The sequence below is a fragment of the Aspergillus brasiliensis genome (assembly GCF_001889945.1).
Source record: "Aspergillus brasiliensis CBS 101740 unplaced genomic scaffold ASPBRscaffold_12, whole genome shotgun sequence".
NCBI lineage: Eukaryota > Fungi > Ascomycota > Eurotiomycetes > Eurotiales > Aspergillaceae > Aspergillus > Aspergillus brasiliensis.
The window spans coordinates 939256-964942 of NW_027137453.1; the positions used below are offsets into that span (position 1 = coordinate 939256).

A 25687-nucleotide genomic window follows, 5' to 3' on the forward strand; every position below is an offset into this window, starting at 1 on the left:
TGACTGCAACAGCAGTAAATACCACTGCTAGCATAACGACGGAGTTTCTAAGGTGGCCTTGACGATCCTAAAGGGACATTGGACGGTAGATTACTTCCGAGGCTGCTCTCCATCTTCCATAATCTCCTCTATATCCACAGAGTCCAGTGCCTGTGATAAGGCATGCGAATTTTGAAACCCCAGCACTTCTCAATGATTGAGCCGAGCCAAAGTCCATCGGTACTGGGAAGTGAGTCTCGTCGAGGCCAGGTCGCTCGACTGTCCAAGGGGACTCCCTCTCGGAAGAGGTCAAAGCCACATATCTGTCGAGCAATTACTTCGTATATCACCGTACCAAGCTGCCCAATGTCTGTTTGTATAGAATATCCACCGTCACCCGCCGTTTCCATGTCAGTATCTATAGGTAAAAGAGATGCTTCGCCGAAAGCCACAGACTCTGATAGATAAATCCGCATGTAGCAGCAAATCGCGAGTAGCGATATCTGCTACAAGCACGCGTTTATCATGAATCTGCTCAAGGGCTTGGGCCATTCGACGGAACCATGTAATTTGGTATGCACGAGATGTATATAAGGAAGTGTCGCCTGGACTATGGGGCGTGTTTCTCGCATAAGGTAGTATCACAAAGCTTTCAAGAAGAGGTATTAGTATTCTCGCAACCCATCTTCGCATCGATGAAATCCAGGATGTTTAGCATGCCTGCTTTAGCGCCGAGGCGTTGAGCACTCTGGTGGTGTTGGGTGTATACCATTCTCCCGCCTGTGGTCCTCGGGTCCCACTTTTCTCCGTGTAGGGGTCTCCTTTCTTTCTCAAACACAAGGTGTGATCGTTGCCCGTTTGACAATGACCTCCGCATCGAGTGTCTGTTTCAGATTGAGAAAGAGAGGTGGATTCGAAGTTGTTTGGATCTTTGATAGGTCTAGCCGTAGGATCTACGAATCATGTCTTTATGCCCTTATTGCCCCCGGATAAGATCATCCTGGAATATCTTGTCTCCTCAAGCAATCTACAATAGGTGCAATGCAATTAAGTCCTGAGATTTCACTTGTACGTCGCCGTAATATTACCTCCAGTATTCTTGTTGCCAGATAAGCTTCTCTTGCCCACCAATAGCAATAGATGACGATGCATTGACCGGGTCTTGCATCATAAACCTGGTGATCGCGTCCCACGCTGGCGCTTTCAGATTGCCGTGAAGAGGCATGATCAGAGGAACAAATGTCGTTACAAAGTACCAAAGGGGGCCCTCTGCCGTGTATGTTGCTTTGGACCCTGAACCATAAATGCTTAGGTTGAAGGTCTCCCAAGTTTCTTCTTTTCCAGACATACTGTGGGAGATCTTTACACAGCCTACAGTTCATCACCGGGGCAGCCCCACTTACAGAGAACAGAAGCTCTACCCTGAGCCTCTTGTAAGTCCAAACATACTTTGTAATTCTCTGATCAACTGAACCAGCCTTTGAGATGCCCTTTAGACTTCCAAACTCACAAGACTGTGTATCTAGACCACCTAGCGACTGGATAGGTAGCCGCCCACAGTCTGTTCTGTAAATAGAACGAGTCCCAACTGGTGGCAAAGAGAGCTTCCAATGGAGGACCACGTTTGGGACTGACCATCGGCCATCGACCGCCAATCGACGGCAGTGGATCTCCACTGCAATGGCCCACAAACGCGTGTCACTTCCGGCAGTCCAGAATCTGCTCTGGCCTATGACGCTTCTCATTCTGATACATCTTTACTCTGAGTAGATCCGCTCAGGTCTTTTTTGGGCAAACCCGGTTTTTGGAGGGCGATAACAATGATAGGCCCTTCGTCAGCAAACTTATCAACCGGCTGTGCCACCGGAGTGCCTCTGACCGTCTGACCATTGTACCTTGGCTAAAACCAGCTAAAGTAGATACTATCCCCACTAGTTGGAAATTCCAGATAGCAGAGCTGCTAGGTTTCAGGTACACCTCATCCTGCTGGGCCAACCGAACTTAATTATGGCGGTTCTGGCCCCGCCTCCACTGACCATTGGATGGATCGAACCCTCTCCCATCCATCACAGGGACTGACTTTGGTTTGCTTCGCAGTCCATCCGTTAGTTATGCTGGTTGCTTTTGATATACAAAATGAATCAGTAAAGCATGACCCTCTGAAAGAAAGGATTGGGGGGGAATGAGGAAGACCAAGGCCCCGGGAGTCATCATGCAACCTAATTGTTTTTTCCTGGGACGCTTTTGTCGAAGTTGGTGGGGAAGAAAATCCGCTGGGAAATCTTGAAAAGGCAATGTGGCGCTTTCCGTGCAACCAGCTCCATCTGCGAGTTTGTCTGGCCCGCTTGCGATTGGCAATGGCATTGTGGTCTGTTGCTGTCTGTCATTCCTCGATGAACACTGCCATGGTCGCAATCGCCGCCCCGGATTTTACTAATAATATTCTCTCTCGTCCCGGAAAAATAGTAAAGGTAGTACTGTGGTAATATTAAAAATAATAATAATATAATAATAATAATAATAATCAATAGGGAAAAATAAATCCCACCTGCTAATTTCCCCTGTCACCCTTTTCGAGCCTTCCCTTAAGACCCAACCCGTCCCTCCTCCTTGTCCGTCGCAACTCTGCTGCACCTTTTCTACACCTACCCTTTCTTTTTCAACTTTCTCTCTTCTCGCCTCCTGGCTGTGGCGCCATCTTTTTCTTCTGTCTCATACGCAGCAGCGTGCTTCTTCCGAATCGTGTTTCTTTCGTTTCAATTCCTCTTGCAACAACCCCCGATTCTAGAAAGAAACATCATCAAGACGGTTTAGCTTGGTTTCTAGTCGCACCGTAACCTCGTTTCTCTAGAGCATAACACTCGGATCAATACAACATTCGTTTTTCCACTCTATTTTCTACTTACTACCATAATCCGTCAACATGAACGTCAATCGCAAGTTCGATCGCTTCAAGCAGTGGGCGGGGGAGAGAATGGGCGGAGAGGCCAAAACCACGCTCTCTGATGACTTTAAAGCCATGGAGACGGAAATGAACGTGCGCCACGAGGGTAAGGATCACGACTACACAGTTCCATAGTATCTGTTGCGCTTATTGACTCATGTGCTTCCTGCTAGGAATCGACCGTATCCACAAGGCGACTGGCGCTTACATCAAGTCCATTTCGAAGCGGAGCGAAGGTGACGATAAGGAAAAGACCCTGCCCATTGCTCATCTGGGTAGTAGCATGGTTGGCCATGGCGAAGACTTCGATGCGAACTCTGAGTACGGCCGCTGCATGACCAGTAAGCCAACGTAACTGCCAAATCGCATTCTCTTTATGCTGATAGCCTGGTCTACACAGTGCTTGGAAGGGCTGAGGAGCGTCTGGCTCGTCTCCAGGACGCTTACATCTCGCAGGTAAATGCGGGGTGGCTCGAGTCTCTGGAGCATTCCTTGACTCAGATGAAAGAGTACCAGGTATGACGGATTTTGCGACTGCCAATCGAGTAGTATGAGATGCTGACTCGATGTTCCATAGACTGCTCGCAAGAAGCTTGACAGCCGACGTCTGGCCTACGATACCTCCCTCTCGAAGATGGAGAAGGCGAAGAGGGAAGACTTCCGCGTGGAGGAAGAGCTCCGGACCCAGAAGGTCAAGTACGAAGAGGCCAACGATGATGTGTCTCGGCGCATGCAGGACATCAAGGAATCCGAAGTCGACGGTGTTGCAAACCTGGAAGCGTTCCTGGAGGCTCAGCTTGACTATCACGAGCGCTGTCGTGATGTTCTCCTCCAACTCAGATATGAGTGGCCCAGCAGGTGAGCATTGCTCGAAATATCAAGCTACCCTCGTCATGCTAACGTACTAGTAGAGCCCAGCCTCCCAGCACCCGCCGTCCAGGTCGTCCGCGCTCAAACACCGCGCATTCCTACCATGAACGCTACGAACCACTGCATGAAGAGACCGACAATACGGCTGATTTGCGGCCTATTATCCGATCGACCAGGGCATCTTCTATTGAGCCAGGTGCCAGAGAAGTTTATCCGCCAGATGCTCTTTCTCAGAGGCCTGTACTGAACCGAACTTCGACATTTGAGGGACCTACGCAGTTGCGCCAAGAGCAATCCCCTGGCACGTACCAATGGCCGTCTCGGGCAGCTAGTGATAACTATATTGGCCGCAGAAACAGCGTGCAGTCCCGGACTATGGGCAGACCATATGTTGACCCGTACATGGAACAGTCGGAGGATGCTAGTCCTATTAGCGGCACTAGTCCCGAGAGGACATACATGGGACGGAACCCATCTCCAGGATCTTCGTACGGAGGTGCTGTCTCGAGAAAGTCCAGCTCTACTACCTTGAACGGCACACCACTGAACAAGAAGGCCCCTCCACCCCCGCCTCCCCGTTCCAAGAAGCCTGCGCCGCCACCGCCTCCTATGAAGCGCCCTATCCTCAGTGCAGGCGAGTACTGAGGCTCCTGATTTGGCCCTGGTTTATCTTACCTTACTACAAACAAGCTGGAGCTTGAGGTTTTAGCGGGCCATAGACTGTGTACAGTTGCTCACGGATTTCCGGCAAATCCGTCTCGCGGTGGTGCCCACATATGCGCCGTATTCGTCTCTACTGGGGAGTGATGGATACGACTAATAATTCATTTGGCAAAGCCTCGCACGGTCGCTAGTAACCTGAAAGGATGATCAGCGATGATTCGGGCTTGCACCAGTAGCTGTGATGGATGGTTGCCACAAATAAAGAAACACAGGACAGGTGTCCCACAGAAGTGTTGGTCCACAAGGGATGGGGTTTTCTATTTCTTTTTTAGACTGGGTTGGTAGTGTAAATTATGGAGCCCTTGGGATAGGCCTTAATCAAGTCATCGGCGTTTGATGCTGGCGTATTCGTATAAGGACCTAACAGTAGTCTATCCTTAACGTAGTATCCCGACTTTAGCGCGGAGTGCCGAGGGCGGGCACGGCGCTAGGCCCAAGGCGGGCATGCCGGCGCGGCCACGCTGAGTCAGCGACGGGCGCGGGCAGTGAATTCACGTGACCCGGCACGAAATCTTCTTCCAACGTCTCGCCGCCTGCCTCTCCTCGTTACAGGCACAGGCTGAGCACCGCCAGTTTCCCCGACCAGCACGGAAAGTCGCGAAAGCCCCGTCCCCTCCATCTCCATTTCATCCAGACTGGCCTTCCACGCGCCTTTCTCAACGCGGCCCCTCCGTCTGGGGTCCTTTCCACCCCTACATCCTCGTGTTCTACACCCCCTTCCCCCTTCTTCCTGATTCTCCTGTTTTGTCGCCTACCGCCCTGTGTCTCCCCCCGGGCTTGGTCCAAACATCACGAAACTTGTCGCCAAGGTCCAGATACAGGCCGCTACCAGTCGCATTCATCGACATCAGGAGCCCCCCCATCTCTCCACGTCAGTAATCTAGCGCACTCGATCGCCCTTCCCTGCGCGAATTGTCTTTTACCCTCGCCGTCCTCAATTCCCACGTGTTTCCCTAGGCGCTTGTTCGGGGCCTGTCGCATCCAGGTCGCTTCCACGTCGCCCCCCAGCGTGTCGTTTCGCTTATGAATACGTCCACCACGCGCTAAATCATGGCTTCTCTCCAGTCAGCACCCAGTATGGCGGCTGGAAACATGTCGTTGCCGCCAAACATCACGCAACAACAAATCCAAGAGGTCTTCCAGGTATGCTTTTCCGTCCCTTGTGGAAGCACTACCATCACACCGCCCTGTTATTCTATCTGCTTCTTCTCCCTCTATACCCAATCAATTCATCCTTAAAATGTAAATTCCTCTGACATGGCTCCATGATAGAAATTCAAACAGATGCAGGAGCAAGGCGTTCGCCATGATGACCCTGAATACCTTAAGGCCCACAATCTTCTAGCGGCCTTTCAACGGCAACAAGCCTACCACAAACAAAGGCAGATGCAACAGCAGCAATTGCAGGTGCAGCAACGTCAGCAGCAGCTCAATGGCTCGAATGCTGATGCTGTCGCTGCGAATGGCATGAATGGTATGTCCGAGTTCATTATCAATGTATATAGCATGTTAAATGGCTTGCTCACTGATTTCAAACTATCGTAGGCCGCAACAACTCTATTCCTAGTGCGACAAATACCAATATACCGGATGCTAGCGCGACAGGTGGTCAACAGCCTGCAGCCCAGGGCGCACCTCAGAAAGGCGCAGCTGGAACCGGGAATAGTTTCTCTGCTGAGCAGCTTGCAACGCTTAGGAACCAAATCCTAGCTTTCAAGATGCTCTCTAAGAACCTACCGATCCCGGCTCGCGTCCAGCAGCAACTTTTCCCTTCGAAGAAGCAGGAGACTCCTGCTCCATCCGAGACCGTCGCGGCAGCGGAAGGCGTCCTGGAAGCCACTGCTCAGAGCAAGCCTGATCAGCCCGCAACGACAACCGAAGCGCCTCAGCACAAAGACTTCTACCAGAACTTCCAGTCGCCATACGATCTGATACCCAAGACAGTCAGCTTTACCGACCACGCCTCCCGCGCTAACCGCATGCGTATTCCTGCCTTGATGCCACCTGGAATCGACCTCGAGCAAGTGCGCGAAGAACGGGAAATAGCCCTCTACAACAGAATCAACGCACGGAAGGCAGAATTGGCCGAGCTTCCTGCCAATCTTGGCGCGTGGGATTCTAGCCAGAGCGACACCGCCACAGGGGACGACTCTGTGAAACTCAAGGCCCTTATCGAATACAAGATGCTCAACCTTCTACCGAAACAACGACTCTTCCGGAAGCAGATTCAGAATGAAATGTTCCATTTTGACAATCTGGGTATGACTGCAAACCGTTCGAGCCATCGCCGTATGAAGAAGCAATCACTACGGGAGGCTCGGATCACCGAGAAGTTGGAGAAACAGCAGCGCGATGCTCGCGAAACGAGAGAGAAGCGCAAGCAGTATGATCACCTTCAGGCTATCCTTACTCATGGTGCCGAGTTGCAGACCGCTGCTGCCCAACAGCGCACTCGTATGCAGAAACTGGGTCGCGCGATGCTTCAGCACCACCAACACATGGAGCGTGAAGAACAGAGACGTGTGGAGCGTACCGCCAAGCAACGTCTCCAGGCTTTGAAGGCCAACGACGAGGAAACGTATCTCAAGCTGCTCGGACAGGCCAAAGATTCTCGTATTTCTCACCTTCTTAAGCAGACTGACAACTTCCTCAAGCAGCTTGCTGCCTCCGTTCGGGAGCAACAACGGAGTTTGGCCGAGCGGTATGGCGAAGAAGACCAGTTCTTTGAAGAAGATGAAGAAGAGGAGATCGGTTCCGGAAGCGAAGATGAAGGTGACGGAAAGAAGAAGATCGACTACTATGCCGTTGCACATCGTATCAAGGAGGAGGTGACTGTTCAGCCCAGTATCCTTGTTGGTGGTACGCTTAAAGAGTACCAGATGAAGGGTCTACAGTGGATGATTTCCCTCTACAACAACAATCTCAACGGTATCTTGGCTGATGAGATGGGTCTCGGAAAGACTATCCAGACCATCAGTTTGATTACCTACATCATCGAGAGGAAGAAGAACAACGGTCCCTTCCTCGTCATCGTCCCTCTTAGTACCCTTACCAACTGGAACCTTGAGTTTGAGAAGTGGGCGCCGTCTGTTTCTCGTGTTGTCTACAAGGGACCTCCCAATGCCCGTAAGCAACAGCAGCAACAGATCCGTTGGGGCAACTTCCAGGTTCTGTTGACCACCTATGAGTACATCATCAAGGATCGTCCGATTTTGAGCAAGATCAAGTGGACTCATATGATCGTTGACGAAGGTCATCGTATGAAGAACACTCAATCCAAGCTGAGTAGCACACTGTCACAGTACTACACTAGCCGTTACCGTCTCATTCTGACGGGTACACCTTTGCAAAATAACCTTCCTGAGTTGTGGGCGCTGCTGAACTTCGTCCTGCCCAATATCTTCAAGTCCGTGAAGTCGTTCGATGAGTGGTTCAACACGCCTTTTGCCAATACAGGCGGACAGGACCGTATGGAACTGAGCGAAGAAGAACAGCTGCTGGTGATTCGTCGTCTTCACAAGGTTCTGCGGCCCTTCCTGCTGAGACGTCTGAAGAAGGATGTCGAGAAAGATCTTCCTGATAAGCAAGAGAGAGTCATCAAGTGCCGATTCTCTGCATTGCAAGCCAAGCTGTACAGGCAGCTTGTTACACATAACAAGATGGCCGTTAGCGATGGCAAGGGAGGTAAGACCGGTATGCGTGGTCTTAGCAACATGCTCATGCAGCTGCGAAAACTCTGCAACCATCCGTTCGTTTTTGAGCCAGTGGAAGATCAGATGAACCCGGGACGAGGAACCAACGATCTGATTTGGCGTACTGCTGGTAAATTCGAGCTTCTGGATCGGATCCTGCCCAAGTTCCGGGCCACGGGCCATCGTGTCCTGATGTTTTTCCAGATGACGCAGATCATGAACATTATGGAAGACTTCTTGCGTCTTCGTGGACTGAAGTATCTTCGTCTTGATGGATCTACTAAATCAGACGACCGATCCGATCTGTTGAAATTGTTCAACGCACCGAATTCGGAATACTTCTGCTTCCTGCTATCGACACGTGCGGGAGGTTTGGGTCTCAACCTTCAGTCCGCTGATACCGTCATCATTTTCGATTCTGACTGGAACCCTCACCAGGATTTGCAAGCCCAGGATCGTGCGCATCGTATCGGTCAGAAGAATGAAGTCCGTATCCTGCGTCTGATCAGTTCCAACTCGGTTGAGGAGAAGATCTTGGAGCGTGCTCAGTTCAAGCTTGATATGGATGGCAAGGTCATCCAAGCAGGAAAGTTCGACAACAAGTCTACCAATGAGGAGCGTGACGCTTTGCTGCGGACGCTTTTGGAGACTGCCGAGGCTGCAGATCAAATTGGTGATCAGGAAGAGATGGATGACGATGATTTGAACGACATTATGGCGCGGTCTGACGAAGAGTTGACTGCTTTCCAGCGTATTGATAAAGAACGACAGAAAACTGTACCGTACGGCCCTGGTTACAAATATCCTCGTCTGATGTGCGAAGAAGAGTTGCCCGATATCTATCTAACGGAGGATAACCCGGTCACGGAGGAGGTCGATGTCGAGTATGCTGGTCGCGGTGCACGTGAACGCAAGGTTACCCGGTATGATGATGGCCTTACTGAAGAACAATGGCTTATGGCTGTCGATGCGGATGATGACACGATCGAGGATGCTATCGCTCGGAAAGAGGCAAGGGTAGAGCGTCGTCGGGTGAACAAGGAGAAGCGTCAAAAGAAAACAGTGGGCGATTCTTCACCGGAGCCTTCCCGCGAGAACTCCGAGACACCTCAGCCGAAGAAGCGCCGCAGAGGTCCCGCTCCCAAGCGCAAGGCTGAGGAGGTCGTTGAGGAAACGCCTCAGCCAAAGCGGAAGAGAGGAAGACAAGCCAAGCCGGTTGAGACACTGTCTCCTGAGGATCGTGCCATTCTGCAACGCATCGTCAACACTGTATACCAAGCGTTGATGGATATGGAGCAGGAGCTGCCGGCCGATTCGTCGGACAGCGAGGATGGTCCTGTTACGCGGTCCATCATTGAACCATTTATGAAGCCGCCGCCCAAGTCGCACTATCCCGACTATTACATGGTCATCCAGAATCCGATCGCTATGGATATGATCAAGAAGAAGATCAATCGTGAGGAGTATCAGAACCTGAAAGACTTCCGCAATGACATCCATCTCCTTTGCCAAAATGCCCGGACTTACAACGAGGATGGCAGCGTCCTCTTCCAGGATGCCAACGATATCGAGGTGAGTAGATGTCTGGAATTCAATAGAGGAAGTTGAGCAGTTACTAACCGTGCCTAGGCAAAATGTTTATCGGAGCTCAAGAAGGAGACCGAAGGCCACCCGCAGTTTGCCAACTACGATGACCTGGGTGGAAATGATCAGTCTACTACTGCGGCATCGGGAGCCGAGACACCTTCAGCGGTTGCTACCCCAAAACTGAAGCTCACGTTCAATAGCGGCAACCGAGACAACGCCGCGGCTGCAGGAACCGGCAGTGGCGTCCATGAGAGTGATTGACATTGCTAATAGACGTTGGTGAAGACATAGTGGCTGTTATTTCTTGACATGGTTTAACGTGTTGCAAAAAACTTCGAATACCTGCACATTACATTCTATGCTGTTTTGATCTGTCTTTTGATATGCCCCCCTTTTTTAACCGACTTTTGCTCTGTGGCTGGCGTTCCTGTGACCTTTTGGTGGCTGGGGATGGACGATGGTTGATGGCGCACTGCTCTATTCGATTTGAAGACGAGCGATTTCTCCTTTTACACTTCTCTCCCCGGGATCCTCTTCGAATCTTCTATTACTACACCTGTTTTTCTTTCCCTCCCTTTCCATTTTCCTCATTTGAGTGCCGACGATGTCTAGACCGGGCAGGTCGCGGATCTTTCACTGTCACTTCTGACTCCTCTGGAAGGGTTCTACCCGCCCAGGGAACTCCGTTTTGAAGATGACATTGGTTGTAATTGGATCTTCAACTCTGTGATTTATTAGCGACGGCCAATGTAGCCCTACGTAATGTACCATGTTTGATGTTGGGGTGTGTGTGCAAAATTATGCCGGGTTGATTCCTATAGTTACGAGGGTAGACAGATTGATTGTGAGATACCGACAAAGAGAATATCATTGTAAAGTGGCCACCATGTATTCCCAAGCAGCGTAAGTCTAGTTAAGGTCAGTTACATTGGTCGACTTTCTGCTTCATGGCTCGGTCGCAAGATGCCTCTTAAGATTTGGAGATGCTCACACTGAACCATGTAAGTCAGCTTGACACAGCAACATACTAGTTACACATACAAAATTGGAAACAGACATTGCACATATTTAATCCATCCAAATTCTTTGCGTTTCAGCATGTTTCCAGCATTGAACTTGAAACCAAAACCTGGTTCGCTAGGCACGACTAAATGGCTAGCTGAATATCTCTCTGCCTATCAGGTTCACTGGTCCATACAAAGTGGGATAGAAATGTATGGCTGCAGTGGATGGAAGAATGGAAACTAATTCCGCACACACAAACATAACACACACCAACTTCCGAGTCTTGGAACCCACCAGATCTGTTGTTCTCTAAATTAGTTCTAGAAGCCCAACATACCTTCTATCTATATAATAGTTATCCATGTATAGAGATATTTTATAGTTAAGTCGACCACTCACCACATGTAGTTACTCCATCAGTAGAATAGGTATGTGTGCGCGTGTGTGTGGAATGGATAGTTGGATGCGTTGCAGATCTTGTTACGTATCAAAACCCCAGTCAATCCAGTCTAACTTTGGTAAGCGATCGGGATTCGTTCGATCTTTGGAATGGGACGGGATGGATCTCTCTCTCTTTCTCTCCGTCTCTCTCTAAACTATGTATAGAAGGTGGACATATTACTGGGAGGGAAGTAGACTCAGTCATTGGTTGACGGAGATGGATGCAGATGCAGATTTCATGTACCTAGTTTACTAGGTTATTGGATTCAAGCAGGTCCTAAATTTTCTCCTGGTTGAGAGGTACTCTTACTAACTAACTACCTGCTTTGTAGATACCTTCTGGCGGTTGGAGTGTTTTCTACTACTATTGACTGGGATCAGTAGTATAATCATGTATGTTGGGAGATGAGTATGTGCATTATGTAGAGCCATATCAGAGTCGTCAAACCACTATTAGCTAACAATAATCAATAACTCGACTATTTAATGTGAGGGATAAATCCAGCCCCAGTGGAGCCAAAGCAAAAAAAGCTGCACAGAAAAAGCCCTGCCGCCGGGGCCCGGACGAGGACCCCCCGTAACATACATACTTAGCTGATACCGAGCGTATCAATCGAATGGTTTGGAAAGAAATCCCTCCAGAAGTCGTCCAAGAGACGGACTACACTTACTTGTAGAGAAAAAAGAGTAAAATCATAGAAAAATCAAGCACACGACCAGTATCCTCATCTGACCCACCATGAGATAGATGCCTCTCATCTGCTTCTATTCCCGCCTGGAACGTCATCTGGGGACAATGGCCAGCCCTCGACGTCATGAGCACATCACGTGACCACACCGTCATCCGGGCTGGCGGTTCCGTAACCGCCAGCTCGTCCTTTCGAATCTCACCTGTTCGTTCGTCCTCCTCTTCTCCTCTGCCGCGCCCTGATAACGACCGAATCCGACTTTCGCTTTCCCTTCTTCAAGAGTTTACCAAGCCAGATCTTTCAGATTCCTCTTAGCACAGCTTCTGCTATCCTCATTCCCCCTCAAAAATGGCCTCTTTCCAGGATCGTGCTCAGCACGCTATTGCCCAGCTCGACAAGGAGGTAAGTCGTGTGTGCGTTTTCTTGATTTGTGTCCTATTCCTCCCTGTCCCCCCCAATCGGTCTCCGAAGAGGTTGCTTTCCTATCTGCATTGATTCTGTTTCTTTTTCTTCCTGTCTTACAATGTTTGATCATCGCGGATTGGAATTATCGGAGCTGGGGATGAGATGAAGTCGTGTTGTTGTTCTCCGGTTTCTGCCTACTTGCATATTTCTCGGCCGCCAGTTTTGAAGCTAAACGAAACTAACCATCTCTCTTGCTTCACACTTTAGCTCTCCAAGTACCCTGTCCTCAACAACTTGGAGCGTCAGACCTCCGTCCCCAAGGTCTACGTGATCCTTGGCCTGGTCGGCATCTACTTCTTCCTGGTCTTCTTCAACATTGCCGGTGAATTCCTCGTCAACCTCGCTGGTTTCCTCATCCCTGGATACTACTCCCTGAACGCTCTGTTCACCGCTGGAAAGGCCGACGACACGCAGGTATGCTTTCTCCCTCTGTTCCCTTACTGTTTTCTTAGATGATAAATGTGCTGATGATTGTGCCCCTGCGTTTAGTGGTTGACGGTATGTTCCTCGTGATTTCCCGTTATCTCGACATAACTCGGGTGTTTCACACGCCTAGGTTATCTTTCTGCACGTGACAACGTGTGTTCGTCAGCAGCGGTCATACTGATTGGCATGTGATTCTTCTAGTACTGGGTTGTTTACGCCTTCTTCACCGTCATTGAGAGCGCCATCTCTGCCCCCTACTGGTTCCGTAAGTATTCGCACCGATTGATGTGATCGCCACAGTGGATCGTTCATGGAACTGATCGCGACTCTTTAATACAGCCTTCTACTACATCTTCAAGTTCGCCCTTGTCCTCTGGATGTCTCTTCCCCAGACCAAGTAAGCTATCCTTTACCCGCAGCTTTGCAGCCCACTTCCATCATCAGCAGTACTCTGACTGACCTTCTCTCCAGCGGTGCCCAAGTTGTCTTCCACTCCTTCATCCAGCCCGTGCTCGGCCGCTTCTTCCAGGGCGGTTCCACTTCGGCCAACCTCCGCGCCCAGGCCGAGGCTGCTGCTAAGGAGCAGTAAATAGCCAAATCGTGAAGTCCGGGTGAATCTGTGGGTTGATCCTGGTCAACCCACAGACTCAGTCGTTTCTCGGTTGCTGTTTTGGGGGAATTTTTGCAAAACAAAAGGCAGTTGGAAAGCTTCCTTTCGGGACCTTTTTCAAATGTCGATATGTTTGGAGAAAATCGATGTAACTGGATGATGCGGTGTGATTGACTGATTGATTGATTGATACGATACGATACTTTGAGCCTCGTCGGGCGAGAATTGGGCTATCCTTGTGTGTTTTTTTTCATGCTGTTCCTTTTGCCATGAGTTGAATCTAAGTAGAATTGCGTGTTGAATCTTTTTGCGCTGGTTGGAAAGGAGAGACATCAGGGACCTAATGCCCTGCTCCCGTGGCTGTGTGGTATTATTATAGCTTATACTTTTGATGCATTATGCCTCGTTTCTTGGTAAATTGAGCATTGTCAATAACTTGACCCTCCTGGTCGTCATTCATTCCTTTCCCCTGTCTCCTCTCCTCTCTTCGGGAGATGGAAAGTGTGGTGAATATGGGGGGTATAAAAACATTCCATCCTTCGGATCTGAAGGAGACGCATATGAAAAAGGGGGGGCAAAGAAAGCAGATAAAATACCACTTGCAGGAGAATCAAAGCTGGTTGTTGTTGTTGTTTGTTGCCACCGACCCCGGAATGGCAGAGGGGAGCGGCGCGCCAACTGGGCAAACACATACGCAACATTCCATACACATCCCCAGTCGTGCCCTGCCGCGCAGCCTGCCCTGCGGATCAATTTTTTCATATATATCATATCATAACGCGTCCAGGTAACCGTAGCCTGGGCACATGTTTTGTGTGTTTTGGAGGAAAAAAGCATTGGAGAGGGAGGGGACAGTAGCCTGCATCAGTATAACCCAAAGCGATTCTGCCAACCATCAGATCGAGGATTCAGAACCACCCGATAAGGAAACGGATTCGAATCGCTCGTAGTGATCGGGGGAATGTGCTCCTTATCGCGGTTAACCACGGCCAGAATCTTCAGGACGGCTTTCTGCAGCATATTCTCCATAGCTTTGCGCACTTTGGCGCGTTCTAGACCCGGCAATCACATGTCAGCACTCAGCACAGGGGAAGAGGGCAATAGCTTGGCGGATGTGTGAGGTGGGGATTTTGGACGGGGTTGCGTCCATACCTGACTCTGTTCGAGGAGTGGCTATCGTCACATCTAAATTCCACACTTCCCAGCATACTTCTTCCTCGCCCTTTCCTGATAGTCCGCCAAACCAGGTTCCCGGTCGTCGACGTCGCTTTTCGTAGAATTCCACGGCCATTCGGGCCCGGACACCCCCGCCACCGTCGGGGGCGCTGGCCGTAGAGGAGTGCTGGCGGACGAGGGAACTCACGCGGGAGTCGATGAGGGTTTCGAGATCTACGTCGTTGATGGCGGGGAGGGTGAAGTCGAGGACGTCGAAGGTGATTGGGCGGATGGAGGGGAAGTATCGGTGGAAGAAGATGGTGTTGAGGATACCTAATCGGAGAGAGGACGTTAGTATTTGAAGGCTGTCAACTGTAGAGGGGAGATCCAGCGAAGAGGAAATCAACTAACCTTTTAACACGTCGCGAACGTTGGTGGTATCTGCGAAGATCTCCAGGAAGTACTCCGGGGGCGTTTTGCGGGGCTCCATCTTGATGGGGGCAGCGACCGGTGCCACTCTCTGTAAATTGAAGAGTAATTAACTGAGCTCAGCGATCGACAAGCTTATGTGACTGTCCAGTTAATCCCAAGCTGAGCTGTCCAGTCGGGAAGGGGTTCCGACGTGTTTAGTCGAAGGATGGATCAGATTAAGTCTGGGGTTGAAGAAGGGGGGGGAACCGGTGATGACGATGACGCTGGCGTTCGGGGGAGGGGACAGAGCGGGTTTCCTTGACTAGGACCGGTGTGGAGAGGCTGGCATGGAGGAAGGGTCATGAGGGAGGCATGATTTGCTGGGGAGACAATCCATGTGTGTTCTCAGTTCTGGGAGGATGAAAGCTACATATAAATGAAGGAGAAAGAGGAAGTGAAGATAAAGAAAGATAGATAGAAGAAGGTGAAGGAAAGCAAAAGGGAAGCAGAGGATAATGGAACAGTCATGGCGTGTATGTAATGATGGGGTGCCCCTCTGCCTGTGACGGTATGATGGCTGTTCTCCTTATCCCTTATCAAGTTATCAGCCCTGATAGGGGGCATCCGCGCCTGTATCGACTGGTATTGGCGGTACCTGGCCACTGGCTGGCTGCCTAAGGTTGGCCTCTCCCAACACGTTGGACAGAATCAGGCTGAGATGCAAATGGAAGAAACCAAACCACCGAGACTTACACTATTATGATGATGCAACTAATTGCGGGGATGAAGTGGCACAAACTATTGCCATTTGATCCGTTTATCGATCCACACATCTTTCTTCTCTACTACTACTTAATCTACAGAGCATAGCATACCCATCCTCGCATCCGTGATAGCCTGACCCGCTGGTGACGATCATACGTGTTGCCGGCTAGTAAAGCAATCTCTTTGCTTGCTGGCTGCTCTTTAGCCGAGGCCGCTCCAGGGACCCTCAATCCCCGACCGTGCTTCCCGTCGCTCTTCCATCACTCACGCCGTCTCTTCGGCTTTCCTTGTGATTCCCAACCTCCATTATTACCTATTTTCTTTTTCTCTTTCACTTCATACGATGAACTGCACTGCTCCCCGTCTCTGAGAATCTGTTCCCGACCATCTTCGCCCCATAATGATCAGTGCTACTAAGCGCTGGTTCCGGCGCAATCGCAAGGGCCTTGCGATCGGAGCTGGCGTGATCGGAGCGGGCTATCTCGCAGGCCAGTACCTGCTCTCCAAGATCTCAGAGGCACGCGAGCGCATGAGTAGTGACCGCATTGCTCGGGAGAAGTAAGTGATGGGCCTCCCTTACCTCGTCTTATCTCAACGCCGTGACCTGCTCGCGTGCTCCAGAACGGTAACTGACGGCTATTGCCTCTTGTCTAGCTTGCGGCGACGCTTTGAACAGAATCAAACCGACTGCACCTATACTGTGCTAGCCCTATTGCCGACTGCGGCGGAGGATATTCTCGAGGCACTTCCCGTGGAAGAATTGACCAAGGAGCTCCAAAAGAAGCGTGCAGAGCGACTGGCTCGTCTCAACGCAGGGGAAGGAACAGCCTCGGATCTAAGCTCGGTGGGCCCCAGTATAACGGATGATGATCGGCGCAGCTTGTCCAGCTTCCAAAGCGATGGGTTTGTCCGTACCAGTCAATTAGGGGAATCGACCATCGAGGGGGGCGGCTCACCACGGCCGAAGCGGAATAAGACTCAGCTGTGGAACGAGGTCAAGATAACCTGTCAGTCACCACTATATTGTCACTTTCTGTACAGGAACCGAGGAATCTAACATCCCCGCATAGCCATCACAAGGTCTTTTACACTGATCTATACCCTGACCTTGCTGACCATCTTCACTCGCATCCAACTCAACCTGCTCGGCCGACGCAACTACCTGTCCAGCGTGATCTCCATGGCCACACCACCTGCCGATGGATCGACGATTCGACTCGAGGATCACGACGATGACGACCTCACACAAACACTGGGGAATGACTTTGAGACAAATCGGAGATACCTTGCCTTCAGTTGGTGGCTGCTTCACCGAGGCTGGAAGCAGTTGATGGAGGAGGTGCAGGCCGCCGTGACCGAGGTGTTTGGCCCTTTGAATCCCCGTGAGGACATTTCGCTGAGCAAGCTGTCGGATCTGATCCTACAAGTCCGGGGAAAGATAGAGGGCGAGACCGAGGAGGACAGGAAGTACGTTGTCTATAACAAGTCTTAGTGGCCGGATGCTGACGGTTCTTTTCCCCAACAGGCATCGGAAGTGGTTGTCTTACGTGCTCCCCTCGCGGGAAGAGGAGGATCATCTGTTGCAGGAGTCCGGGGTTCTCGGGGTGACGGAACCCGCGACGCCTCAGACGACAGCATCGCTGCGCCATCTCCTGGATGAGACGGCCGATCTGATCGACTCTCCGACTTTTACTCGTGTTATGTTGCTTCTCAACAACGAATGCTTTCAAACCCTCATTGACCAATGCAAAGCCGACGCGTTCAAGTCATCCAGTCAGGTGCCCACATCCGTTCCCCAGTCGTTCACGTCGGTCGCCACGGTCGTCCCCGCGGCCGACGGCTCCGACACGAAAACGAAGCTGGCCAACGTGTTGGCTGTCCTGGCTCGACAAGCCCATGTAATCGGAAATGGGACAGCTCCCCCAAACTTGTATCTCACTTCCATCGAACAGGGGGTACGAGAACTCGAGGCTTTTGCGGCTGTCATATACAGCTCAAATTTTGACTCTGAGCTGCTGGGGACTGATTCAAGGACGCAGCCATTGGGGGAAGAGGCGGGCTTTGATGTTCCTACATCACCTGCCCCAGAGATGATTGAGAAGGAGGAAGCCGACGAAGAGGGACCTGCCCCAGGAGCGTCAGTCGTAGCAGTGGACGATGATTCGGCCTTTGAGAAGGCATGGGGAAAGGCTGTAGACGACCAACCGTCGAGCAGTTGACCGTGTGATCCTGTCCTGGTTTCTAGTGAATGTTGGGGGCGGAAAATTTCGGGAATATCTGTGATATAAATGGTCCCTAATCTATCCGGAGTCTCATCCCAGCGCGGGACTGGGGGAGGTATGGTATGATTGTATGATAGCTCGTGGTGGCGAGTAATTATTATGACAAGTTCATATGGGTTATGAGTGTTCTAGAATCACTACCTGAAGGGAGGGAGGAACATGTTGCTAGATTGGATGTTTGACAGGTACTATCATCGTACGCGCGTCTCACTTTTCAGGATGTTGGGGACGTGGGACGAATGAAGGGCCGCACGTGGCCAGTCACTGCCACGCATGGGCCCAAATGATCAGACATGACACTCTTTGCCGAGCAACTTCGGAGACTTCGATTTGCGCTCTCATGCAGGTTGTGCGACTGTACTATACGGCTTCTGTGCTACCTGGACCACATCTTTATGCTCTCTCATTGGGCCTAACATGCGCATTTGACTTTGCATTGTGAACTACCAATTTTGTAGTGGCCTAAAAGCATGTAATTCGACAACGTGCTGACGGTTTGTCATTGTTCCATTGTCTACAAACTCTTCTTCATACTCCATGCTTAGTAGCGCTTTATTGGGGAACAGCTCGAGAACTGCCGACTGTGGGGTAGATAAGCTTAGCTAAGGAAGGATCTGCGGGGAAAGGTACCAACTAACTACATATCTATTATCCAGTAATCTACTAATTTTGAGTCCACTTGAGTTGGCCATGGCTGGGCCATTGCTCAAATGTACTCACGGCTTACTTTGATCCTTATCTCCTAACTATTAGGTCTGTGATTCCGGGACAGGGAAATTGTGGACTGGATGGAGCTTACGGCCGGCATGTCTCCTCCATTCCTGCCAAACTTTCTTTTCCCTCGGCATGTTACATCCGCCCAGACTGGCCTCATCTTTGGTTCCCTACCCAGATAAAGCCATCATTATGGCTTCAGACCGTTCAGATAAGAAGCCGGATGAAACTTTCGAGTGGCACGGTCGGGAGCCTCCATGGATCGGACATCCATGCTAAGCAATGCCCAGCCTGTCAGGCTATCTGATTAGGCCGAAATGGGTAGGATGTATCCGACCCGTCCTTGTTCTCTCGCTAATGTAAGGCCTCCCAAGTCAATGAGTTAATTGGTCCTCATCCACTGCCGCGTTCATCACAGCCGAGCTGTATAGGCTATTGGTTAGACTGAATGGTTCGTCAGCCGCCATCGAAGCAGTCCGTATTCACTATCGAATCTGTCTGGCACCCCTGGTTGCCCCTCTTGTGCTGTCTTTCCGTCTTTCTGCTCCCCTCTGCGTGGCCAATTACCGTGACTCTCTACTTAAACAGTGTCTCGGCGTCTTATCTCGTCTGTTTACGTGCTCATCGTGTCATACATCCCTTGCTTCTCGAAATTTGTTCTTGCACCTTTTTATCCGCCGAGAGTACGCCCTTGTTACCTTGAGTAATCCGGTCACAGTATCTCTATCCATCGCGTCGCATTCTACCACAGAAGCATATAAGCGTACAACGATTTTGGAATTTCCGCGCATCATTATTCGCGATGGGATTATCGGAAGGTACAGTGCATACGCATCGAGGTCTCACGGAGACGGTAGTGACCTCAAGTTGCCTGAACAGAGACGATAAGCCGCTCTCCTCAGCCCGAACCCGCAGTGAAAGCTGAGGACCACATTGAAGCTCTCACCCCGGAGCTTCCTCCTCTCACCACAACTACGGAGCGCAAGCTCATGGCCAAGATTGACTGGCACATCGTCCCGTGTCTCTGCGTTCTGTATCTGCTTGCTTTTCTGGATCGGTATGCGGCCCCGTGCTGTCTATGTGTTGAAGTGTCATCTCAATAACGGTTTGCGCCTGGTACAGTGTCAACATCAGCAATGCGGCCGTACTCGGGCTTCAAACGGACCTCAACATCGTCACTGGTACCAAGTACAATACTGCACTCACTATATTCTTCGTGCCCTACGTTATATTCGAGATACCGTCCAATATCTTGCTGAAGAAGCTCAAACCGCATGTATGGTGTATGTATCGCACGTTCATGAGCACCGTTGCGCACCGCTTACTAAGTCGCTGATGATGGCAGTGTCTTTGTGTATGTTTGGGTTCGGCCTCGTCATGATATGTCAGGGCTTGGTGTCAAATTGGGGTGGATTGATGACTACACGCTGGTTTCTAGGTACGAAGGCAATCGACTTAGTCGACACATAGCTAATATTAGTACAGGAATGTTTGAAACTGGCATGTTTCCTGGTTGTAGGTGGTTTCTTCCCCAATCCCTAAGGACCTTTCGCTAACAGAGTGCCTGCCAAGGCTTTTATCTTTTGGGCATGTGGTATAAGCGTAGTGAGGCACAGAAGCGCTTCAGTTTCTTCTTCAGCTCGACCACATTGGCCGGCGCCTTCGGCGGCCTGCTTGCCAGCGGTCTAGGGAAGATGGACGGAGTCCGAGGCTACGGAGGCTGGCGGTGGGTTTTCATCATCGAAGGAGTTATCACCTGCGTGGTCGCCATTGTCTGGTTCTTCATCATTCCGGGATTCCCCGAAGATGTCAAGTGGCTTAACGAGGAAGAGCGAACGTATATTCGGGCTAAGCTGGCTCGTGATGTAGGGAAAGCTGGGCATGATGCCCATATGGGTTGGCGCGATGTGTTGGCCGTATTCAAGGACTGTAAGTACATGCGAGAACTAGGACGCTACTGTATTCCTGCATATGCTGACTGAAGTATAGACAAGATCTTCCTTGGCGGGTTTATGTATTTTGGACAGGTTGTCACAGCATATGGTAAGTTGGTTGCCATCTTGATCCGGGAGTACCTGGAAAGTAGTATAGGTTAACAAGCTCAGGATATGCTTTCTTCGCCCCGACTATTATCAAGACCTACGGCTATGGAAGTATGTATTCGTCCCCAATGATTGCGCTGTATGCTGAGCCTTTGTACCAGCCATTCAAACCCAATTGTACTCGATCCCTCCGTGGGCAGCTGCCTTTGCATTTTCGATGGTAATTGCAACGTTTTCGGATCAAGCCAGACACCGGTTGGCTTTCACTTTGATTCCTACAGCAATTGCTATGGCTGGATTTGGAATATTATTGAATGTACACGGAGAGGCTCACCGACACGCCCAATACGGAGCGCTCTTCATGGTGACTAGTGGTTGCTATAGTGCGATGCCAGTTATTATATGCTGGTTTGCAATGAACCTAGGAGGTCACCGCAGGCGCAGCGTGGGCACGGCATGGCAGGTTGGGTTCGGTAACAGTAAGTGACGTCGACGAGAAAAGCATAAACTGGTGACGCTACTGACATGGTTCATCAGCTGGAGGTATTATCTCCACATATGCATTTCTAGCCAAAGATGCGCCTCTCTATCGGAATGGTTACATTATCAGTCTGTCCTTCATTTGCTTCTCCGCGGCCTGCTGCATTGGATACTTTGTGGCACTCTGGACGGAGAATAAGCGACGAGACCGGATCATGGCCAATGGCGCCCCAGCGGAGCTGCGAGAAGATGAAGAAGACGTACAGGGAGATCTGGCGGTGACCTACCGCTATAACTACTAAGCGATTTTTCCCAATTCAGGTTGAGGATCCTATCTTTGATTCTGGCGGACATCTACAATCTACATAGAGCACGGTGTTATTCCTGGGTATACAGCAGTAGATAGGGCTATCTAGGGCTGGCGTCGATCAGACACACGAATAGGTGAAACGAGAATCATGAAACTAAATGCCCTTGAACGCATCATAGCAACGAGTCTTTTTTTTCTCTCAATAGTAATGGGTTTCCACCGCATGCCACGGTACTGAAGGTACACACACCAGGAGGGTTGATGTCACGGGCAACGCCCAAAGCGGTAATACCAGTCTCGGTAAAGCAGTGGGTGACAATCAGCGAGCCAATCAGCGCCGGCGCAACACTAGCGAGCCCTTAGCGGCATTGCATGCTGAGTCAGCCACGGCGCACACAAGAAGCTCAACCGCGGCCGCTCTCCATCATTCTTCCAACCATCTCTTCATCCTCGCAGAAGTGTGAGTACCCCCTCCCAGCCTGCACTGGTTGCAGTGCTTTGTCGTTCTGGCTGGGCCAATAGTGACTGACTGACTGCTATCAGTTTCGAATTCTCTTCGAAGATGAGAGCCAAGTGGAGAAAGAAGCGCGTCCGTCGCCTCAAGCGCAAGAGAAGAAAGATGAGAGCTAGATCGTGAGTGCTACCCAAGAAGCAATGAGTAAAGTGAATCGGGCAATCGACTAACCAATTCCCACAGCAAATAAATGACTCGCCCACTCCATCTCAGCTCTTCATGTGAACGCTCAGGTTGAACGCTAAACATGACAATTGCGACGACGTCACGATGATGATTCCAGTTATGATCGTTACGTGGTTCGGTATCTCAATCGAGGCCTGTCTGGTCTGCCACAACATTCTCGGTACAATCGACTTCGGAGCCCGCCGTTCAGCAGGATGAAAAGCGATTTTCACCACATCCAATCCCTCGGGCTCGTTATAACGTTTTCGATCTTCTCTTGATTTCCCTTTTGATCCAGACAGTGGGGGTGCGAGTGCCGCATCTTTTCCTCGGAGGTACGAATGTGTTTGGTGGGGTTGGAAGGCATGGTGGAAGAGTCAAATGGTCTTTCTGTATTCCTGTACTATCTTACTCTTCGCCATGTGCCTATGGGCTTTGCGTGGGGACTGGTCAATATCTCGTGTCCTGGGTTCTGTTGGGGAAATCCAATGGAATTCCGGGCCATGGAGAGGTCATGAGAATTTATTTCAAATATCAAAAAGTTCACGACGCATTCAAAGTTCCTTGTAAACTCGAAACCACTGTAGCATGACTTAGTAGATTTCATGATGTACAACGTCAGGCGTACGATAATGATAGGGCCATAATGAACTGAGAGATTGTGCGCATGATGGCAGCCCGCCTGGACTCTTCTCCGCCTTCCGCTCACAGCCCGCCTGACCGCCTTCAACTTTTTTTCGTGGAATTTTCCCTCCACCTGCCCGATAATCTCCTGGCCAGTCCATTCTCTCTCCGCGGAGTCGCATTTTCCTTCAATTCCTTATTCAGACATAATGCCGTCCGATAAGGTTGAAAAGAAGCGCAAGCGCGCCTCCGATCGCCATGAAAGGCCCAGCAAGAAGCCCGCGCTCGAGCTGCAAGATCTGCCTCCGCTGGCCTCCAGCGTCGTGGAGGATGATAGCGAACTAGCTCCGGTGATCAGTATGCTGCACCTTTTTTTCACACATCACCTTTCTGCCCTCATGGCTGGATTATATGGAATGGAAAATATCTAATAGAATACACTTCCAGTCACTACTCCCGGTCTCAGCGCCCCGCGCAATCTCCGCCTCAACCCATATCTCAAGACCCGCAGCAAAACGTCCTCCTCCTCGTCACGGAACAAGGGCATCGTCTCGTCCGAATTGCTGCTTCAGTCCTCCGAGCACCCCAAGCTGGACTTTGTGGGTCGCGAGGCCGAGGAGGATGCCGACTCCCAGCTGAAGCACTACGTCGCGGTCGTGGATCCGGAGAACAAAACCTGGCAGTTCATCGAAGTGCGGAAGATGACCCTGCGTGGCGCCGTTCGCAAGATGAGAGCGATTGAGGAAGAGGAAGAGGAGGAGAGTGAAGAGGAAGAAATGGTTCGCTCAATCTTCTTTCTATGGCCTTCATCGGACTTTTTTTGGCTGACCCTTCATCCCTACTACTAGAAAACCATGCGCGCTCAAAGAACAGAACTCACCAACACCTTCGGTACCAAACAATCTCGCAAGGCCGCTCAATCGCTTGCCGAAAACGCTCAGCTCTCCAACGTGCCAGCGGGCGCTGCCTCCGCCGCCGAAACCGCCATTTTGGGCGCCATGCCCGCCGACGCAGCTACAGATATCGCCTCCAAGACCGCCGCCGTGCAAGCGCAGGTTCAAGCCGCGAAGCCTCTGCCCCAGGCTAACCTGGATGCTGCGCACCCGTCGGAAGTCTACCCGCTTGACGTCCTCGTCCCCAACGGCCTGGCCACTCTGCGCCAACTCCCCAACATCAAAGAATGGCAAGACAGCGTTAACTCCGGCGCCGCCGTCAACACCACCTCGCGGTACGTCTCCCGCCGCGTCGAAGCCGTCGCCCTCTCCGGCAACACCACCCACCTCCAGATCCTCCGTTTCATCCTCCTCCTCCTGGAACTCGCCCGCGGTCTCCGTCCCGGCCGCGACAAGTCCTCCGGCCCCGGCAGCAAGCGTCTCCCTCCCCGCGAAGACCTCCGCCGCATCCTTTCCGGTGGTACAATCAGCGAGAACTCCGCCAGCGGCGACCAGATCGCGGACCCCGTCATCGACGCCGTGCGCCGCAAATTCGCTCCCCAGGGTGCCTCCCTCTCCAAGAACGATCTCACCTTCCTACACACTACCATCTGCGCTCTCTCGTTGCACATCCCGCCCCAACCTTCTAAGGACGGTGGTAACAGCTCCGCTGGCGGAAACGCCCCTAACGAGCTGGCCACCGATCCCTCGGATCTCCGTGATGACCTGCGCCTGGATAACGTAGCTATCACGCAGTATTTCCGCGAGCTGGGCTGTCGCGTCGACAAGCCCCGCGAGTCGGAGTTTGCTAAGTGGGGTATCAAGGGTGGTAAGGCTGAGGCTGCGGCTAGACGCGTTGCCAGGTTGAAGATTCCGGTTGAGTTCCCCAAGGTTAGTCGTGGTGGTGGCCGGAGGTAGATAGATACTTCTGTTTGATTGTGATTGATTGGATTGTAAGTTAGCATTATATTTTCTCTGTATGTATGGATGGATGCAAAAGAACGTCGTTTTTTCTCCCTGTCATCTTTTTAGTTCATAACGTCCTGCAAACTTCTCTTCAGCAAATGGCTTGGTATCAAGTGTTTAGTAGTACATCAAGACTCATTTCTACCGTCTCCACGTCAATGTCTACTAATCCACATTGGATGTGAGAGGGATTGTGTGAAAAATATCAGTGTTTGTGGAATATGATTGAACACACGTTCCAAATGATGGGATATAATAATACATAACATGACAGTAGTATCTAGATCGACACATCACTCCATCTTCATTTCTCAACTTCTACTAATAACACATACAGACGTGTGGAGGACTACTACTAGCTCAACTCATTCGGAACAAGACCTCATATAAGTAGTAGTAAACGCAGTGGCAGAGCAGAGGCCAGACAATGGAAGGTATACACTGGTATATACAATACTATACACACTCACTCATGTCATGACTGTTTCCTTTCTTTCTTCCTTTCTGTATACACACTAATTGACTAGCCACTCATCCTTGGATTTAGTACCATACCATACTATACTATACAAGTTGTCTATACTTGATACTAACTAAACACTGGTAATTAATAGTAGCGCAGCCAGTGTTTACTCCGATCTAGTTACTTCGCTAACTAGTAACGAATCAACTAAACACATTGATTCATTCCCCTTTCTCTCTACAAATATACTACGCCTTTTTCTTTAATGATAATTAACAAACTAAACGCTTGTACTGAAGTCTCAGGATACAAATTCCCCTCTGCTGCATTGAATAGTATCACGATTTATCTATTTCATAGTATTCATGTGTATAATAATACTTGTAGAAATGATACTTACACAACAAGCAATTATTGTACAACTAAGTTCTGT

The 25687-nt window shown here is 50.6% G+C and overlaps 9 protein-coding genes across 9 annotated transcripts; 6 read left to right on the forward strand and 3 right to left on the reverse strand.

Moving 5' to 3' along the window:
- Window positions 1-12: 12 nt before the first annotated feature.
- On the reverse strand, window positions 13-774 carry ASPBRDRAFT_310138 (uncharacterized protein). Its single transcript, XM_067622851.1, has 2 exons — window positions 749-774; window positions 13-628 (listed from the first exon to the last, which is right to left on the reverse strand). Exon 2 carries the CDS (start codon window positions 453-455, stop codon window positions 129-131), a length of 327 nt encoding a protein of 108 aa, XP_067475950.1. The 5' UTR covers window positions 456-628; window positions 749-774; the 3' UTR covers window positions 13-128.
- On the reverse strand, window positions 711-1895 carry ASPBRDRAFT_310129 (uncharacterized protein). The gene has a single exon (XM_067622850.1). It carries the CDS (start codon window positions 1722-1724, stop codon window positions 975-977), a length of 750 nt encoding a protein of 249 aa, XP_067475951.1. The 5' UTR covers window positions 1725-1895; the 3' UTR covers window positions 711-974.
- A 654-nt stretch (window positions 1896-2549) lies between these two features.
- On the forward strand, window positions 2550-4862 carry ASPBRDRAFT_46892 (BAR domain protein). Its single transcript, XM_067625738.1, has 5 exons — window positions 2550-3029; window positions 3097-3264; window positions 3324-3439; window positions 3501-3781; window positions 3835-4862. Exons 1-5 carry the CDS (start codon window positions 2903-2905, stop codon window positions 4436-4438), a joined length of 1296 nt encoding a protein of 431 aa, XP_067475952.1. The 5' UTR covers window positions 2550-2902; the 3' UTR covers window positions 4439-4862.
- Window positions 4863-5073: 211 nt separating this feature from the next.
- ASPBRDRAFT_184579 (putative RSC complex subunit (Sth1)) lies at window positions 5074-10121 on the forward strand. The gene is made up of 4 exons (XM_067620024.1): window positions 5074-5659; window positions 5789-5990; window positions 6062-9780; window positions 9838-10121. Exons 1-4 carry the CDS (start codon window positions 5567-5569, stop codon window positions 10054-10056), a joined length of 4233 nt encoding a protein of 1410 aa, XP_067475953.1. The 5' UTR covers window positions 5074-5566; the 3' UTR covers window positions 10057-10121.
- Window positions 10122-12267: 2146 nt separating this feature from the next.
- Window positions 12268-13682, forward strand: yop1 (putative membrane biogenesis protein (Yop1)). The gene is made up of 6 exons (XM_067625740.1): window positions 12268-12332; window positions 12603-12809; window positions 12885-12893; window positions 13023-13086; window positions 13161-13218; window positions 13293-13682. Exons 1-6 carry the CDS (start codon window positions 12279-12281, stop codon window positions 13408-13410), a joined length of 510 nt encoding a protein of 169 aa, XP_067475954.1. The 5' UTR covers window positions 12268-12278; the 3' UTR covers window positions 13411-13682.
- A 570-nt stretch (window positions 13683-14252) lies between these two features.
- On the reverse strand, window positions 14253-15249 carry ASPBRDRAFT_310277 (autophagy-related protein 101). Its single transcript, XM_067622854.1, has 3 exons — window positions 14998-15249; window positions 14584-14919; window positions 14253-14483 (listed from the first exon to the last, which is right to left on the reverse strand). The coding sequence occupies exons 1-3, from the start codon at window positions 15074-15076 to the stop codon at window positions 14296-14298; spliced, it is 603 nt and encodes a 200-aa protein (XP_067475955.1). The 5' UTR covers window positions 15077-15249; the 3' UTR covers window positions 14253-14295.
- A 913-nt stretch (window positions 15250-16162) lies between these two features.
- Window positions 16163-17981, forward strand: ASPBRDRAFT_199135 (peroxisomal biogenesis factor 3; the record flags this gene model as incomplete). The annotated part of the gene is made up of 4 exons (XM_067621292.1): window positions 16163-16320; window positions 16417-16769; window positions 16833-17229; window positions 17288-17981. The coding sequence occupies 4 exons, from the start codon at window positions 16163-16165 to the stop codon at window positions 17979-17981; spliced, it is 1602 nt and encodes a 533-aa protein (XP_067475956.1).
- A 1103-nt stretch (window positions 17982-19084) lies between these two features.
- ASPBRDRAFT_46897 (putative MFS transporter) lies at window positions 19085-21776 on the forward strand. Its single transcript, XM_067625741.1, has 10 exons — window positions 19085-19576; window positions 19638-19815; window positions 19881-20041; window positions 20104-20196; window positions 20244-20273; window positions 20331-20687; window positions 20748-20801; window positions 20864-20911; window positions 20962-21279; window positions 21338-21776. The coding sequence occupies exons 1-10, from the start codon at window positions 19561-19563 to the stop codon at window positions 21580-21582; spliced, it is 1500 nt and encodes a 499-aa protein (XP_067475957.1). The 5' UTR covers window positions 19085-19560; the 3' UTR covers window positions 21583-21776.
- Window positions 21777-23030: 1254 nt separating this feature from the next.
- On the forward strand, window positions 23031-24977 carry ASPBRDRAFT_184591 (DNA-directed RNA polymerase I subunit RPA49). The gene is made up of 3 exons (XM_067620025.1): window positions 23031-23250; window positions 23341-23672; window positions 23742-24977. Exons 1-3 carry the CDS (start codon window positions 23103-23105, stop codon window positions 24741-24743), a joined length of 1482 nt encoding a protein of 493 aa, XP_067475958.1. The 5' UTR covers window positions 23031-23102; the 3' UTR covers window positions 24744-24977.
- Window positions 24978-25687: the final 710 nt, after the last annotated feature.

Coding starts and splice junctions, on each gene's coding strand:
- ASPBRDRAFT_310138 (XM_067622851.1), bottom strand. CDS start 455: ATGCGGATTTATCTATCAGAGTCTGTGGCTTTCGGCGAAGCATCTCTT.
- ASPBRDRAFT_310129 (XM_067622850.1), bottom strand. CDS start 1,724: ATGAGAAGCGTCATAGGCCAGAGCAGATTCTGGACTGCCGGAAGTGAC.
- ASPBRDRAFT_46892 (XM_067625738.1), top strand. CDS start 2,903: ATGAACGTCAATCGCAAGTTCGATCGCTTCAAGCAGTGGGCGGGGGAG. Junction 3,030..3,096: donor AATGAACGTGCGCCACGAGG/GTAAGGATCACG, acceptor GCTTCCTGCTAG/GAATCGACCGTATCCACAAG. Junction 3,440..3,500: donor CTCAGATGAAAGAGTACCAG/GTATGACGGATT, acceptor GATGTTCCATAG/ACTGCTCGCAAGAAGCTTGA.
- ASPBRDRAFT_184579 (XM_067620024.1), top strand. CDS start 5,567: ATGGCTTCTCTCCAGTCAGCACCCAGTATGGCGGCTGGAAACATGTCG. Junction 5,660..5,788: donor AAATCCAAGAGGTCTTCCAG/GTATGCTTTTCC, acceptor GCTCCATGATAG/AAATTCAAACAGATGCAGGA. Junction 5,991..6,061: donor CGCTGCGAATGGCATGAATG/GTATGTCCGAGT, acceptor AAACTATCGTAG/GCCGCAACAACTCTATTCCT.
- yop1 (XM_067625740.1), top strand. CDS start 12,279: ATGGCCTCTTTCCAGGATCGTGCTCAGCACGCTATTGCCCAGCTCGAC. Junction 13,087..13,160: donor CTCTGCCCCCTACTGGTTCC/GTAAGTATTCGC, acceptor TCTTTAATACAG/CCTTCTACTACATCTTCAAG. Junction 13,219..13,292: donor ATGTCTCTTCCCCAGACCAA/GTAAGCTATCCT, acceptor CCTTCTCTCCAG/CGGTGCCCAAGTTGTCTTCC.
- ASPBRDRAFT_310277 (XM_067622854.1), bottom strand. CDS start 15,076: ATGGAGCCCCGCAAAACGCCCCCGGAGTACTTCCTGGAGATCTTCGCA. Junction 14,920..14,997: donor CGTTCGCGACGTGTTAAAAG/GTTAGTTGATTT, acceptor CTCTCCGATTAG/GTATCCTCAACACCATCTTC. Junction 14,484..14,583: donor CACTCCTCGAACAGAGTCAG/GTATGGACGCAA, acceptor TGCCGGGTCTAG/AACGCGCCAAAGTGCGCAAA.
- ASPBRDRAFT_46897 (XM_067625741.1), top strand. Junction 20,042..20,103: donor GCTCAAACCGCATGTATGGT/GTATGTATCGCA, acceptor TGATGATGGCAG/TGTCTTTGTGTATGTTTGGG. Junction 20,274..20,330: donor AACTGGCATGTTTCCTGGTT/GTAGGTGGTTTC, acceptor GTGCCTGCCAAG/GCTTTTATCTTTTGGGCATG.
- ASPBRDRAFT_184591 (XM_067620025.1), top strand. CDS start 23,103: ATGCCGTCCGATAAGGTTGAAAAGAAGCGCAAGCGCGCCTCCGATCGC. Junction 23,251..23,340: donor CGAACTAGCTCCGGTGATCA/GTATGCTGCACC, acceptor ATACACTTCCAG/TCACTACTCCCGGTCTCAGC. Junction 23,673..23,741: donor AGAGTGAAGAGGAAGAAATG/GTTCGCTCAATC, acceptor CCCTACTACTAG/AAAACCATGCGCGCTCAAAG.